The sequence below is a fragment of the Manacus candei genome, unplaced genomic scaffold, assembly GCF_025592945.1.
Source record: "Manacus candei isolate 608988 ecotype Guabito, Panama unplaced genomic scaffold, ASM2559294v1 h1tg000076l, whole genome shotgun sequence".
NCBI classification, from domain to species: domain Eukaryota; kingdom Metazoa; phylum Chordata; class Aves; order Passeriformes; family Pipridae; genus Manacus; species Manacus candei.
The window spans coordinates 4,349,318-4,365,774 of NW_026138124.1; the positions used below are offsets into that span (position 1 = coordinate 4,349,318).

Here is a 16,457-nt window from a genome sequence, read left to right on the forward strand (position 1 = left end):
AAGGAGTGTCAGATTAAGGTAATAAGTGGCAGGTCCAAAACAAACCAAAAGAACTGGTTCTTGACACAGGATGTCATGGAAATTGTTGCCCCAGGGTGTTTTTATGGGTTCAGAAAAGGGCAGGATGAACTGATAGAATAAAATCTGCTAAGGCACATGAAATACAAAAGCATAGCCTTTGTCTTAGGCTGTTCTGCCAGTGTATGGAGGCAAAGAATGCATTCAGGGAACTGCCCTTGATTTTTAAACTCCTTTTCCCCAGGAAATCAATTTGTGGCTGTTTTGGAGGTGAATCTGTTGGTCTGAGCAAGAATTACATTTTATAGGAGGAGTTAGGAGATTGCAAGTGAAGAGATATAATAAGTAGCTATAATGACCTGAAAGGGTGTTGAGTAACAGGACTCCTGATATGAAGCTTTTGTGCACTTCTGAAAACTAAGAAAAAGGGAGACTCAAATGGTTCTGAATTATATTTAGTGTGTCCTGAAAAACTTAAAGGCAACTTTTTTTGTATTTTCAAAGGCAGAGCTCTTGCATCAAGTGCTTTCAAGCACTGCAACCACTTAATTAATACTAATAATTCCTTCTTATACATGGAGCTGTACATTTGGAAGCTAAAACACATGACATATTCTGTTCAAACCAAAACCTGTAAGTGTAGAAGGTAGAGGTGCCTGTTTAGTAGGTTAACAAAGTTGTTTATCTTATTTGATTACAGCTTTAGTTTCCTGTTAATTACATTATGGATTAGCCATGATTCTAGCAATTGTGGGAAGAGATGTAACCAATATCTGTCATGTTTTTGCCAGATAAAGAATGAAAGATGTGGAACAGAGGACAGAGTAAAATCTTTTATGCTTATGGAGATGAGGCTTGGAGGCATCATTTGTGAATTTTTCTTGTTTCTTGCTTGTACCTCAGTTCCCTCTTCCAGAATACCACGTGACTGGGAATGACTTGTGTCAGCCCTCAGCATGTAAGTGTGTGAGTGTTGTTTTGACAGCAAACTGCATTTAATGCTGTGGTTTTTTATTCTGCCCAGATTCTGCAGAAAGTGCTGCACGGGTGCAAGGAGAGCATGTTGGGGACCATGGCCCTGACAGCCTGTCAGTTCATGGAGGAGCCCGGAATGGCCGTGCAGATGAGGGAATCCCAACACCCCTACAACAACAACACCAACTTTGAGGTGGGTTCAGGGAGTGTCACAGGGCCTGACTTGAGGATCAGCTGAAATCCCCGTGGTGGTTGGAGCAGAAGCCTCACCAAGTTCCACCTGTGTGTCTGTGGGACTTCTGTGCTTGAAACACCCGCGAAATCTGTCCAGTCTTGCTTGGGAAAGGCTGATTTCAGATGACTGAGGCCTTGCCCTGTAAAGAAATATGTTCAAAATGCACTTTAATGTAGCCCTAATTCAATCACGTGAAAAGTGCATAGCTTTACTGTGCATGTATTTGAAGCAGATTGTATTTGTAAGTGGTTTCAAGCAATGAGCAAATATTCTGACCCCTCCATCCACAGATCTGTTTCAGTTGACCTTCTGCTGTTAGATGAAAGTAGGAGTGGTGTCGTTTTTCTTGTATTTCTCATTTTAGGCTACCTTCCCCTGACACAAACAGTTTCTGATTTTATTTTCTTGATACTGTTTGAAAGCATTTTTCTGATACAGTTTGATAAGTAATTATTGCCTTTGGGCAGTCTTGGGATTTTTAATTTCCCTGCTGCTCTGAGTCTTGTGATTTTTATTTTTAAAATGCATATAAACCCTTAGGTTCTGGCAGTGAGATCAATATCAGCAGCAATTACTGCTTTTGAAAGAGCAAAGCATTGCTAGCAATTAATTGTACATGTTTAACAGCTAATGTGAACAATAGGCCATGCTTTACATCTGTTAAATTAGCTCTGGGTAAAACTATCAAATAGCTTTTTACCCACGGAGACGCTGTAACATTTTTGATGTCTCCCTTGTTTGTGTGGTGAAAGCTCAGTGGGTTCTGGGTAGTACAGTAACACAAAGCTCATGTGTTTCTTTCCCAGGATAAAGTTCACATTCCTGGTGCCATCTACCTCTCAATCAAATTTGACCCTCAGTGCAACACCGAGGAGGGCTGTGACGAGCTGCTCATGTCCAGCAGCAGTGACTTCCAGCAGGATCGGCACAGCTTCAGTGGCTCTCCAGAGAAATGGAATGATTTCGAGCTTCCAGGTGAATATGCCAAGACTCCAGGATATGCTGGGACTCCAGAGAAACTGCTGAGAGATGACAGTGAAGAGATGACAGTGACTTGTGGATGTTCCTGAGATCTGGAGGAAAAACTCGGTCCTTTTCTTGTCCCTCTCTGTTTGCTCTGACGTGCTGCTCTTGCAATTGTTTCTTCAAAGTGGGCTTATCTCTTGTTGTGCTGTGACCTTTTTTTTCCACCCCTCGGTGCTCTTAGCTACTGGAAACAACTTCTGATCTTGATTCTGTTCCAACACAGTCCTTGTTCTGCACGATATTCACTTACATTGTTTATGCCTTGTCTTACTTTCCACAGGAAGCACATTTTTTTTTATTAAGAAAAAAAAAAAGAAAGAAAGAAAGAAAGATAGGCTTATCTCTGTCTCCGTGCTCTGCTGCTGCTCTGAGCAGAGAGAGGCAGTGCCAGTGCCTTGGCTCCAGCTGGTTCCACAGAGCACAGCTGAAAAAAAACCATTCCTTTGACAGGCAGCTTCAGTCTGTATTCTCTGAGCACATTTTTGATAACACAGTAAGTAGCAAATGCCAGGGAGCTCAAAGACTGCACAGTCCCCTGCTTCTTATTTTTAATTGTTTTAACCCCCTGAGCCACTGGGGTGTTGCAGGAAACTTGACTTCAAGTACTGTCAGCACCTGTAAATAGATTTGGGAGCTTCCTTAGCAAACTTTGGGTTACAAGGTGCTGTTTGGTTACAGGGTGACAGTTAAAAGCAAATGTGTGCTCTGCAGAAATACTTTGGATTTTTATGAACCTACTTTCTGGCCTCCTTTTCCTCCCAGATAGTTGCAGAGGTTTGCCAAGGAGCTGAACTTTTGAGACCCATTGTTTTGGAGCAGCCTTGGCTGTGAAACTTGAGTTTCACCTTGTGCAAGTTCCTTTCCAGCCCAGGCTGTGTCTGGATCAAGGCTCTTGATTTCACTCAGCAGGTTTTAGCTGCAGCCAGGCATTTGAAGGCTTTTCATTTGGTGGCAGGGCTTTCTCCTAGGAGCAGGAGAGAACATTGGTTCCATTTCATGATAAGAAGGGAAACTGTTTTAAAGTTTGGTGGTTTTTTTAATCCTGCAAGGTGTTTTCAAAATTTTTCTGCTTCATGAAACTTTGGAAATTCTGCTTCCCAGTAAAAACCAGCCTGTTTGTCCTGGGGTGATAGGACTTTTTTGTGGAACAGAAGGAAATCCTAAGTTTTAACAGCTTTAATATTACAGAGCACAATAGGTAAGGATGTGTTTTGTGCAGCCTTACAGCAAACTACCAGGATTTATGTCTGTGAAGCTGTAGATGCTACAATGACAAGAACCTCCTGAATGTTCCACTGTCTGATTATAAAATGGTCAAACACTGATAGTTCTTCCACGTTTAAGTGATTGAGTTTAACAGTTTTCTTCCTTGGGTAAAAGATGTGCTGTTTCATTTTCTGATACATAAAAGCAGCAACTTTACTTTCAAATTTTTTAAACCTTATTTCCAGTGAATTCAAAGGTTGTTGTAAAAAACTTGGCTGCATATTTAGAGGTTCTTTTTTCATAAAACATAACTGATGCATAACACAATTGGAAAAGTGAAGTTACAAGTGCACAGTATAGACTTTAACTTCCTCTGTGTAGTAAAAATATTGTCCTTTCTTGTAAGTATCTTGAGACAGGGGAAACCCTTCTGTGTTTTCAGTCTACTGTGCATTTCATAATCATCAGAAAAGAAGAGATCACCTCTCTTAAATGACAGTATCTAGGATAAGTTCATCACAGACTTTTCATTTTAATTGTTTTTGAGGTAGCAAAACGAAATCAGAGGGAAGTAATGTGGCTTTTCTTCCTTCCCTTGCACACAGGAGACACTCTCTACTACCGATTTACTTCTGACATGAGTAACACTGAGTGGGGATACAAGTTTACAGTGACAGTAGGTCATCTGGGAAGGTTTCAGACAGGTAAGTGCTGCTCAGAATGGATTGAAAAGGACCTTTTTTAGTTATTTTGCTTTGGGAGACTTGTGGTTATGGCTTTTTCTTGGCGTGGAATTTGCTTTCGGTGTGTTGGAAATAACGTGCTTGGTTTTGGTCAAGCTGAAGCTCAACTGATGTCTCTTACTGGCTGTGACTTTGTGAGAAGTACAAAATCTTCACAGAGACTCAGAGATGACAATTATAACAATGTAATTTGCATTCAAAACCTCATTATGTGACTGCAATTACACACAGGATTTAGTAAACGCTCCAAGATGCCATAATTAAAAACAGAAATTATTGTAACTGTGTTTTTAAGAGTAGTTAGCCATTAAAATAGATTGGTTCTGGATCTAATTTCTAGATATAACATGAAAGGTTTTGTTAGTTTATTTTGGAGTTTAAATATTTTTAATTAAATAGGGGCTGGGGAATAATTTGCCACCAGCCCAACTCTACTGCATATCCCACAATAGTGAGGGCCTGTGGTTTTTTTACCCTATTTGGGAAAAAACTTTAATTTTGGATATGATTCTTCATAATTTTTATCTGATTTGTGCCTCAGAAAAAGAGTTGTAATGTCAGGATGGAACACAGAATTGTCTCAGATTTTTTGTTTGGTATTTTAATTCAATATTTCTTCCTTGCCAGAGGAATACTTATATTACACATACCCTGTATATGTACTTATATTACACATACACTGTATATGTACTTATACAGTATATGGAGAAAACTGACTGTATGAACTGAATGATTCCCTACAGAAGTAACAGCTGCTTGAATTGACTTTTCCTTCCAGGGTTTGAAATCCTAAAGCAGATGCTGTCTGAGGAAAGGGTCATTCCTCACCTCCCACTGGCCAAAATCTGGGAATGGCAGGTGGGGGTGGCGTGTCGTCAGACGGGTCACCAGCGTTTGAAGGCCATCCACCTGCTCCTGAAGATAGTGCAGTGCAGCACCCAGGGGTGAGTGACTGCTCTGGGCTGGGCACTTGGAAAAAGGTCCGAGGGATTCAAATATTGTCCTAAAGGAAAAAAAAAACAACCCACCTTGAAACAGGACAGAGATAAATTTCAATTAATTTTCTAGGAGTTTGTTCTCCTTATATCAGTCATAGTGCAGAAGTGAAGTGATGGTGATGATGTGATTCTCTGTGAAGAGAATAACTTTTAAGTTATTGTTTTGAGTTGTGCCATTAAGCCTGTAATTGAGTTTTAGAAGAGAGATGTGTCCTAAAGCTTAAGTATGTATGGCATGGGTATTTCTAGGTGCAAGAGCATTTAGCAAAGTGATGTATATGGTTATTTTGTTTTATAGTCCTCATTTCAGGAGTACACTCAGCTTTAGAAAAGTCATTTAGACATAATCATGTATATGAGGTTTCTCCACCTCACTGCTTGAGAGTGAAATTCTTTGTGCTGAAACACCTGACTGAATTTAGATTTTAAAATACTTCTGTGTTTCTTATCCACCTGTCACAAACGTGTGGTTTTGTTCTCTTAATATTGATTCGGTTTTGCTTTCCCCCTCCACCTCCCCATTTCCAGAAACAGGCATGGTTTACTCACTATTTCATCACAATTTCATTTAAATTATTTTTTTCAGGGACTGTGACCTCACCTTGTTGAAGCCACTTTGGCAGCTTTTCACCCATATGGAAAACAATTTGTGTCACGACATGGCCAAGCCTGGAATTCTCCTTCCTCTCCATCGTGCACTGGCAGAACTCTTCTTTGTGACAGAAAACAGAGTTACTGTAAGCAGTTCCTGCATTTGTATCCCTCCTTTCCTCACTGCTGGGAATGACATGTAGTTTAGTGTTCCACTAAGTGCAGTTTTCCTTTGTCTTGGTGAAGTCCATCATAGCTTCAGAAAGATTAAACAACCTTCTCTTGTGGCAGCAAATTCTGATTGAGTGTCGTTCTGTTTTCTCACCCATCATGGGACCTTAAGTAAAAGTCATGACTCTTCCTTGTGCAGTTAAGGCCCTAAAACCACTGAGAGGAATGCTGGCTTAATAATTAATGTAAAGATATTTGCATGTGGTTTTCCTTGAGCTGATTTTGAACATTACATATGAACAGTCTGTAATGAGGTGATTTCTGTGGTCACCAACTGTGCTCTAGTCCGGAGCCTCGTGTGCCGTTCTGATACCTTTGGCTCTAATGAGCAGCATTTTAATATTAATTAGTAGGATGATATCTGGTAGAAACGTTGGTGTTCACTGATGGTTTTCTGGCTGCAGGAGCTTGGATCTCTACAGGAGTATTTGCTTGCCTTAAATACTGAAGATCATCTTCATCGCTGCACAGCACAGGTAGGACTGTCCAACCCCAGGGTGTGGGGGTGTGTGGTATCTGTCTGACAGACAGTGAATGATTTCTGATTGCCCAGTGGAGTTTATAAAATAGATATTAAGGTACTTGGGCTTTACAGTACCTTGACAGGCCTCTGAAAATTGGGAATGAACTACTCGCAAATGCTGTTCTGGGATACTGGGAAGGAATTCTTGGCTGTGAGGGTGGGGAGGCCCTGGCACAGGTTGCCCAGAGAAGCTGTGGCTACCCCATCCCTGGAAGTGTCCCAGACCAGGTTGGATGGGGCTTGGAGCAACCTGGGCTTGTGGAAGGTGTCCCTGCCCATGGCAGGGGGTGGAACAGGATGATCTTTAAGGTCCCTTCCAACCCAAACCACTCTGGGATTCTATTTTTGTTTAATTTCCTACAGGCATTTCTTTGCCGTTTTGGATTGAGGAGAGCCTTCAAAGTGACTTTGTTTTTCCTTCTCTCTTCTAGGCCCTGAAAAACATTGCTGCTATCAGCCTTGCCATTAACTATCCAAACAAATCAACAAGTTTCTGGAATGTTTAATACTGGCTCAGGCCGGAGTGCATGGGATAGAGTAGTTTGTCCATAGGACGTTGGAACAAACATCTTTAACTCCGTTCAGGACAAGTTCCTTCAGCTTCAGTGTATGAGCACTCTGCAGCCTTCCTTCCTTCCACCTTGATGTAGAATTTGTACCAGTAACATGCACTTGGATGAAAAAGCACATCCTGAAGTAACTCACTCGTCGCCTACAGTTATGTATGCACATATTGTAGCATGTTAGATACACAGAACAATAGTGGGGCTTATTCCCAGGAGCTAAAGGAATGAAGGGAGCTCAAGGATGAGAATGGAAGGCCCCTGCCTTGGTGTCTTCTGCTCCCCAGGGAAACTTGATGGATGGAAAGCACTGGTGAACTCTGAGTGATCCCTCAGCATCTCCTGTACAGCTTGGAAGGGAAACAGGACAGCAGAGTCTGGTGGGCTGTGCAGAAATGGGCCATGCTTGAATCCTGTCATGTTTGCTTTTGCTTTGGAGGTTCCTACCCAAGGAAAAGAACTTTAATTCTTACTAAACTACGGGTTGTAAAAGGAATTCTGGGTGATTTGCGAAGCAGTTAAAGGATTTAAGTTTTAGAGCATCCTCGTGCAAGGGCTTAATGGTTCTGCTGTTCTTTGATTCATTCACCTGGATCACCTTTTCTTACCTTGATTTGTCTCCAGTGTGTTATCCCAAATAGCCCATTATTGTAGTGCAGAGAGCAAAGGCTGGCCCCCAGTCACAAGGTGGTATGAAGAGCTGAGGAACTTACACCATCACTTCTTGACAAGAAATTATTCACCAGACTTTTTTCTTTCCATTATTTCAGTACCAGTGGCTTAGGAGGTCCTTGGCAATGTTGGGAACCAGACTCCCAGCACTCAGGGTGGGGTTAATGATCAATCCAGGCTTATCTTACAGAGCAATAACCACGTTCCTCTTAGTGAATGTGGAATGAATTGCAGACCTTCTATGCTGAAATAAATTGGCTTTCTTCCTACCCAGCTACATTGGTTATTCCCTTTCCAAAGAGTTAAAAAGGACACAGAAGGATTTGGAGGTGTATTTTGTGTACCATTGCACACTATGTCAAATATAAATTCAGAGAACTTTTAATGCTAATTATTTTCTTCTTCCCATTTTTACTCCAGCATTAGACTATGGGAAAAAAGGCAGCCAAAAACTCTAGTAGTAACTGAGTGCAAGTTGTGTAAAGGCAGTGGGGGATGTGTTCATTGACCCTGCTTGTCCAGGAGGTGAGGGGTGCCCAGATACCAGAGTGCAACATGCACAGGAGCCCAGCTCTGGGGAGTGTCCTCTGAATTGATGGGCTTATCAGCTGGGGATAGAATTTTAAGGGTGCTCCAGTCTCCCTCTGAGAGGGAAATGTGCAGTAATACATCCCCTGGTTTGTTTTTTGGTTGTTTTTTTTTTTGGGAGGGGGATGGCCTCTAGTGCTGTAGAGTTTTGTTTTGACTTCTGCTCAGCCAGGTGAGTGCACAGCAAGTGCTTCTTCAGGGCATGAGCTTGAAGCAGAATGTGATTTTTCTGCCTGAAAGACTTAAAACTGAAAACCACCGTGCTGGAGCCTTCAGGAATGGAGTGGCCCTCTTAGCAAATGAGAATGCCAGGATTCAGGAAAAATCTATTGTATCAGACACTGAAAGGAAGCAGAGAGATCCTGCTCTGAACCCCCTCCTGGAGCATCCTGTAGTTGATTTCCTTAAAGAGGTCACGGTGGGAAGGGAATTCCCCAAGTTTGGTGGATCTTTAACGCACAGATCAGGATCCCTGGGGAACCAGCTGCTCCACACCTTGTCATGCATGAAGACATTCTGGGAAAGGGGAGTTGCTCCACCAAAACCAGACCTTCTTAAGCCTGTGGCAGGGAGTTGTATCCATGGGGCAGGTGAGCCTCTGGAAATGGCTTTTGTGGAGCAGGAGGACTTTGCATTCACCACTCCCTGGGAACCCCTGGCTGAGGAATCATGGACCTGCAGCGGGCTGGAGTGCTGAGGCAGCTGCCCAGCTCTGCCTGCTCAGTCACAGGAGGCTTTTTCTTTTTTCACATCAGGGATGCCGACTGTAAATAAACCCTGCACAGAACCTTCACGGCTCTATCATAGTCACCTTTATTTCTGCTGGACTTTTTGCTTTCTGGATGAAGACATGAGGCTGCAAGGATGACACAGGAGTGGCCAGAGTTCCTTACTAGGCAAACCACTCAACTTACTCTACCAGCAGTAACTGGCCTGTGAGTCAGTTGTCCTGCCCCAGAGGGACTGTCTGGGAACAGTGTCCACTAAATATAATTTCTACCCACTAGATGGAACTGAAGGACTGTGACCTGAGTTGACACTGAATCTGTTGCTGCCTTACAACTCAAATCATTAATTATGGATTTTTTAACAGACAAGAAACACTGATTATTTTTTTTTCTTCTGGTAGCTCTAAAGAAAGAGGAGTAGAATACCAATAATGAATATTCATGATCAATCACATTTTGAAAATTATGCAGGAGTTCCAAGTGGATGTGGATGATGCTATTGAATTGTATAAAACTGTCTGGAAAACAGGTATGCTGAAAAAAATGTGCCTAATATAAAAAAAACAAACAAAAAAAAAAAAAACAAACTAAAAAAGGTTGTCCTGCCTGAATCACCTATGATGTGTTTAAAACAAACCATATTGTTCCTAATGATACATTTGACTTGCTTTCATTAAACACTTAAAACCGAGAGTTTTATAATTTCTTTTCTTACAGGTTTACTACTTTGCAATTTTTATCAGTTGTTTAAAATATATCAGACCTTTAGATTTATTCCTATTCAGTTCAACATGTAAAAAGAAAGCTACAGATGTGGGTAAAATATGCAAATGAAGAGAAATATATTGTAAAAATTCTATAAAAACAAAAGAGTTCAACACTGTGTCTGTTTTTTGTTTGCTTTTCTCTTCTGCTTGCTGAATGTTTAATGCTGGAATTTGCAGTGAGATCCAGGCTTTTTCCTATGAATCCTCATTTTCCATGCCTGTAAGCAAACCTGCTTGTCCTCATGTGGTTAGTAAATATCTAATACTGAGTTATGCAGGAGCCAGACTTCTGGAGTCATCTCCTAAATTCCAGCCCTGCTGTTTACATTCCAGTGGCCTTCCCCTAAAAATTCAGTTTTCCCATGGATCTCCATTGGTTTCAGTGCCTGTGTGTGTTTACATCCAGACCCGAAATGCACATCTGGGGGCCCAGATGTCTCATGGAAAGCTGAGATTTATCTTAATGGGTCTTGATTCTAATTAGTGATGTTCATCAGTGCAGGGCTGTGCCACCCTGGTCCGGTGGGTTTAATTGGGAAGGTTGTTTACCTCGGGTTTGGCTGGAGGAAAGGGCTGTTCAGGGAAGCCTGAGTGAGGAAGTCAACATCTTTCTGTATTTGCCCTAAAGCTGCAGGTTGTTCCCTTGGAGAACGTTCTAACTAGGTAATTTTATTAAACACAAACAAATAGTGGGATTGTGAAGCTGGGGGAGAGTGAGGAGCCTTCCCTGAGACAGCGAGGTCGAGGTTTCTGAAAGTCAGTGTGGTGCCAGGCACTGGAATGTGACAGAGGGCACAGCTGTAACGTTATGGGTCTGGTTTTCAGATCAAGTTGGTTAAGACTGCTTTTCTTTCAAGAGATCAGAATGAGGCTGCAGGCTGGTTTAGAGGTGGGTGACTCTTTAAAATCTGCTTTCAGGAGAAGGCTGAGCTGCGTTTAAAGCAAAACTGGCCCAATCCCTGAGTTCCCACAGTCCATCTCAGATTTAGTGTTTTCAGTAGGCCTTGCACCTTTGCAAACACAAGGACCTGCCCTTTTATACCCTTTTAAATCTGGAATGACCATCCTCAGATCCATGGATTGCCCTGCTGTAAAACCTGGAGCAGAACAAAGCCCAACGGTCTGATTCAGTCCTTTCCCTTTTACCTGATGAATCACCCAGAGGTGAGTTGTGTTGGGAGTCTGCTGGGGAGGCCACCAGCTCTTTTCAGGGGCCAAAACCCAACCCCAACCATGGGAGCCTCTAAATCCATGACCTGGCCTTTAGGTAGAGCTCCGGAACGTTGGAAAACACATTAATATATGTAAAGAGGATGGTTTTCAACAGTGGGACAGTTTGTAGGAGGTCAGGCTGGATAATAATTGGAACAAAGAATGTGTGTTGGTAAAATGGCCTGGGAAAACAGGAACTGTGCTGGGATCTGTAGAGGGAAACCAAAATCTGGCCCATCTCACCTCTGGATTTAAAGCAAAGAAGTCAATTCCTATTCAACTGAATACAAGAAATCCACTGTGAATAAGGAAGGAATTAAGTAAGAGATGAAGGAAGTAAGATTAAAGCTCATTCTTTCCATGATGGTCAGGTCTAATTTAATCAGGTCTGTTCTGCAGTAAAATCTTTCCTGGTTTTTACCTAAGAAAGAACAAATAATAAAAAGCTGGTACCCAGCTCCAGGTTACAACATTGAGGAGCTCATACATGGGTATGCAGAAATAAACACTTAAAAAAACCCCCAAACCTTATTTCCTGCAACTGGAAACATCACCAGGCATTCCTTATAAAAAGATGGAAATCTCAGGCAGTTTTATTGGGGCCCTTAGCATTTAGAGAAGTGGAGAAGGGATAACTGGATTGTCTTGGAGACAGAGTCCACCCAAGTGTTGGGCAGTTGGAAGGGGAGTTTCTCCCACTAAAGCTTTTCTGACAGAGCTGTGATGAATTTTTTTAAGCTGGTTTCTTCCTTCCATTCCCCACTTTACCGTCTGACTTTCCATAATCTTACTGCACAAATCTTACTGCATTTGTGGTATTTTTTCCTTAACATTTGCAGTGCAAATAACAAATATTTAAACTTGCGTTGCATGGACAAAAAAAAAATCAGCTTTATGAAAACTGAAGAAATGTGAGTGGAAGTGCCTGCAAATATTTGTCAGCGGTATTTTCTCTCGCAGGCTCGTTTCCAAAACATTTTGTTGGCCTCTCCTCACAGCTGGATCATCACATGTGGTGGCTCCAAGCCATTTCCATTTACCTGCACGTCCTCAGGAGTCAGTGCTGGGAGGGATGCTCCATTCCACAGGTTGGTGTGGGCCGTGCCCAGCAGGGAATCCCTCTCCTCCCTTCACAAACACATCCAAAAACAACCCTTGGCTACTCTCAGAGGGTGTTTGGGCTCTTCCAGGAGGTGTTGGTGAGGTCAGTGCTGAACATCCCACCTTTGTACAACTTCATGTCCAATATCTGACTCACTGAATTCTTTTTAGTTCTTTATAATGAGTCGTTCCCCTGGCACAGGTTGCCCAGAGAAGCTGTGGCTGCCCCATCCCTGGAAGTGTCCAAGGCCAGGCTGGACAGGGTTTGGAGCAACCTGGGCTAGTGGAAGGTGTCCCTGCCCATGGCAAGGGCATGAAATGAGATGAGCTTTAAGGTCCCTTCCCCCCCAGATTATTGTGGGATTCTCTGATCTTTGACACCTCAGCTCTCACCTCTTGCCTTTCAGGCACCCATAGGTTTTAACCTCCTCGAGCACATAAAATTTCTAAAAACCAACAAAACACCTGAGGAAATGCTTCCCCTTATGACTTTATATTTTCTAATCAGTAAAACCAGCCTCTACAGATTTTTCTCTCTCCAATAGGTCACATCCTATGGTCTGACACCTACAATAGCACTTCAGTATGTGGCTAGACATTTACTGGGGCTTCAGTTCTTATCTTAGACCAAATTAAATATGGAATTAAGATCTAATTGTAAGCACATCTAGTTCAGCATCGAAAGGTAGGCTTTAAATTGGTTTTGTTGCCTTGGAGCCTAAACAGACCACGCTGTTGATGGGAAGTACGTAAATTGTACAGCTTTCCCTTGCATCCAGCAGGATCTGCACAGGCACAAAACAAAAAGATGAAGTCTTGAGTCAGGAGAAGTGTTGAGTCAGGAGACCTTTATTCTCATCATCTTGCTTGAGAACAAGTCATGTCTGCGTTTCTTACCCTTCTCCTCTACATAAACCGCCCACAGAAAGCTCATTAATCAAAAATGTCAATGGTTTCACAGAAATCCCCCCCCTCACACTTTGGGTTTATGTTCCTCTGAGTAGCAGGTTGGGCTCTTTTTCTCCCCACCAATGGTATTTCTCTTTTTCTTTTTCTTTTTTTTTAATGTTTTTGTTCCTTTGTTAATATTTAAACAGAAAAGAGTGTTTCATCCTCCGTGGGGTCGGGTTTGGATGTGCTGCTGGATTTTAAACGACATCTTTTTTTTTTTTCCCTCCACTCATTCTCCGTTTTCAAAATGCACCGTGATGTGCTTGATCTTTTGGCACCTTCTTTTCTGCAGGAGATGCCTCAGCCTCTCCAGAGCTGCTGGCACCTGGGAGGGTGTGCTCTGTGCTCAGCATCCTCCCCAGCTCCCTCTCCCTGCTCCGGCTCCTGCCTTTTCCTTTGCTCGAGGGAGTCAAACCTGCGGAGGCAGGACCTGGGGAGCTGAAAATAGTTGTTTTATTTACCAGAAACGCAAAGGCTCTCTGAGAGTAAAGCAAATCCCTCCTGAATTTTGTACTAATAATGCTTGGCACCAGCAGAGCTGCTGCTGAGAGGTTATAGCTTCTCTTTAATTAAGCCCACACGAGTTGAGGGGGGATATCCACGGACGAGGAGTGTGTGGACTGATATCCAGGAGGTCCCACTGCCTGTCCTCCATCCTTGTGCTTGCTGTAGGAATTGGAGATGCTGCTCTGCTCCACGAGGCCTCCTCCCATCCAAAATCAGTGTTAGAAGGGCACAAGAAAGGTGCCTCCAGTTCCTGGTGGGTTTTCCCTGCTTTTCCCCCAACACTCTGCTGCGGGACAGCTGCAGAGCCGGAGCCGTCGCTGCCCTCGCCCGTCGCGGCGTGAGCGGCTGCTGCTCTGGGAGCAATAAAATCCCATTTCCTTCCCAGCTCGTTGCTTCCAGCACTCCCCTCGCCAGGCAGCCGAGATTCCCAGCCGGGAACAGCGTGTCCCGCCGCGGGCACCGGGAAGCGCCTGTTCCTGGCACGCAGCCCCGGCGGGGCTCTCGCCCCCGGAGCGGCTGCCGGCGCTGCCCGAGCTGCCCACGGAGCGCCGGGAGGGAGCGGGGCCCTGCCCGCCTGCCGGGGGTCCGGCTCGGCTGGAGATGCTCCAGCTCACCTGGCCGAGAGCGGCTCTGCAGCTGCCCGGAGCTGCAAACCCCGCGTTTGACTCAGCGGGGACAGCTCTGCCTTTTATCCCTGGGCTCCGGAGCAAGAGGAGCTTGCATTCCCTGGGGGCAAGTCCTGCTCCCTCGCAGGCAGCAGCCTCTGCACTCCACAGCAGGCCTGGCCTCTCCTGGGTTTGGGTCCAGTTTGTTCCCTCCTCAGGAAGCAGCTCCTGCACACGAGTGACCCACTTTACTGCCCTGATGGACACAGCCAGGATGCCACCATGGGCTGTCAGTGCCACCATGGGCTGTCAGTGCCACCGTGGGCTGTCAGTGCCACCGTGGCTGTCATGTGCTGGTGGCCCATTGTCTTCCCAGGGCAGCCTCTGGCTTTTTTTTTCCTTTTAAGACTTTTCCTCCTTGATGTGGCTGCACATGAGGTCACACTGACCTGTGGCTTCAATTACAAACTAGTCCTTTGGATGAGTTAAACCAGACAATTGCAGCTCAGCCCCAGCTGGTGAGAGGTTCACTGGAGGATTCAGGAGCCCTCACCTGGAGCAAAACTTGACCTAAGTGTGAATCTGTCTGGACAAAGGCTGGTGTTTGTGTCCCACCACCCATCCCACACTGGCACCCCGAGCCTGGCTCTGCCCTCTTGGTGGTGCAGTTCAGCTCTCTGAGCTTCTCCTCTGGTGGCACAGCCAAACTCCTGGCTCAGATGTGTCTCTTCTGGCTGTGCCAGATCTCTCAGGAGGATTTGGCTGTGCCAGAGCCCCCCTTTCTGCAGGGGATGTAGAAGAAACAAGGCAAGACGGGGGTCTGGGGCTGTCTGGGGATGCTGCACCCCTGGACACCCTGTGATGGGCGTTGGTTTGACCTGCTACTGCTCATGGTTTTGCTTTGGGTGCTGCCAGCAGGGCTCTTGGAGCAGCTTTTTGCCTCTCCCATTGCAGGTGCCTGGGATGGGATCAAGGGAAGCCCGAGGGTGTGTCCAGCTAAAGCACCGGGCAGGGCACCAGCCTCTGGAGAACTCTACAAGCCAGGGAGCACCAGCCCCAGGCTGCAGCTGCAACAGGTGACACTGGAAGAGCAGCATCTGGCAAGCAGGGCTGGGTGATCCCCAAAATAAACCATCTCTTTGGGGCTCCTGCTGCGGAGCCAGGACCCTGCCCCGAGCACAACCAGCCATGTCCATGAACCCCCAGCCCAACTCCAGCCCCCGGGGATGCCAGAGGGGGCAGGTTTGTGCCCACTGCAGGTCCCCCTGTCCTGATTTTTCAGCAGTTGCCTCCCAGGGCCGTGACCCAGCCCCGGCGCCTTCCCGGGAAGCCCCGCCAGCTCATAAACCACTTTCAATCTCTCAAGAAGGTCCTTTGTGCAGCCTTTTGTCAACAGGGCCTGTCCCATTGCTATAGCTACGGCCCCTTTGCTGCCGGACACACCTGTTTGTTTTTCCAGCTCCTTTCTGTTGCCGTCAGACCTCTCTGCCACCTAAACAAAACTCCCGAGAAAAGCCCTGCCCTGGTCCTGCGCCCTCCTCGCCCTTCCCGGGTAAGGAAACTCCTTTCTCCCCTGGGATCAGTTTTCTGCAGGCAGTGGCCCCAAACCAGCCTGCTCAGCCCCTCGGCACAGCTTTGTTTGCTGGTTTTTGCCCTTAAAATCACCGTGTTCGTGGTGGAGCAGAGCTGGGGGAGGTGTTGTTTGCAGCCAGACTCCTTGGGAAGGGTCAGGAGTGGTGATGTCCCCACGTCCCATCAGTGGGAATTCGGCAGATACACCACAGGGTTTTCCTCATTGAATACTTTCCCCCCCCATGCAAAAAACTCTCCCAAATTAGTGCTTTTGGGATATCGACCTCATGTGTCCACTTGGGCAGCTGGAACTGCCCCAGCCCTGGGTTCAGCACAGTGTGGAGGCTTTTCCCCCTTAGGACCCTGTGCTTTCCCTGGCACCAGGAGCCTTCCCAGGGGTTTGCGCTGCCTTTTAGGGAGACTTAAGAAAGGAAAATATTCCACATTCACGAGGTGTGGCTGCTGTGTGCCCAGAGGGAAAACATCCAGCGGTGAAAACCATCCCAGGGGAATTACCCTTCATTTGCAAGGTGTTTCTCCTGCACCAGCCTGGGTTTCAACAAAATAGTGAGGGGAAAAAAGGCTTATTATGACCTTTATCAGCGTGACTTGACCACAAGGATCCTGCTTTTTCTTTTCCCATGT

General features: G+C 45.2%; 1 protein-coding gene across 2 annotated transcripts in view; it reads left to right on the forward strand.

Annotated features, from left to right (window-relative positions):
- Nucleotides 1–9,975, forward strand: part of ZZEF1 (zinc finger ZZ-type and EF-hand domain containing 1) — a 57,325-nt gene extending 47,350 nt beyond the window's left edge. For both annotated transcript variants that reach the window (XM_051809277.1, XM_051809278.1), the window contains exons 49-55: nucleotides 1,043–1,186; nucleotides 2,035–2,203; nucleotides 4,066–4,164; nucleotides 4,982–5,147; nucleotides 5,788–5,938; nucleotides 6,428–6,499; nucleotides 6,978–9,975. In XM_051809277.1, coding sequence (XP_051665237.1) covers nucleotides 1,043–1,186; nucleotides 2,035–2,203; nucleotides 4,066–4,164; nucleotides 4,982–5,147; nucleotides 5,788–5,938; nucleotides 6,428–6,499; nucleotides 6,978–7,052 — 876 coding nt within the window. In that variant the 3' untranslated portion in view covers nucleotides 7,053–9,975. The remainder of the gene's footprint in view (nucleotides 1–1,042; nucleotides 1,187–2,034; nucleotides 2,204–4,065; nucleotides 4,165–4,981; nucleotides 5,148–5,787; nucleotides 5,939–6,427; nucleotides 6,500–6,977) is intronic.
- The last annotated feature ends 6,482 nt before the right edge of the window (nucleotides 9,976–16,457 follow it).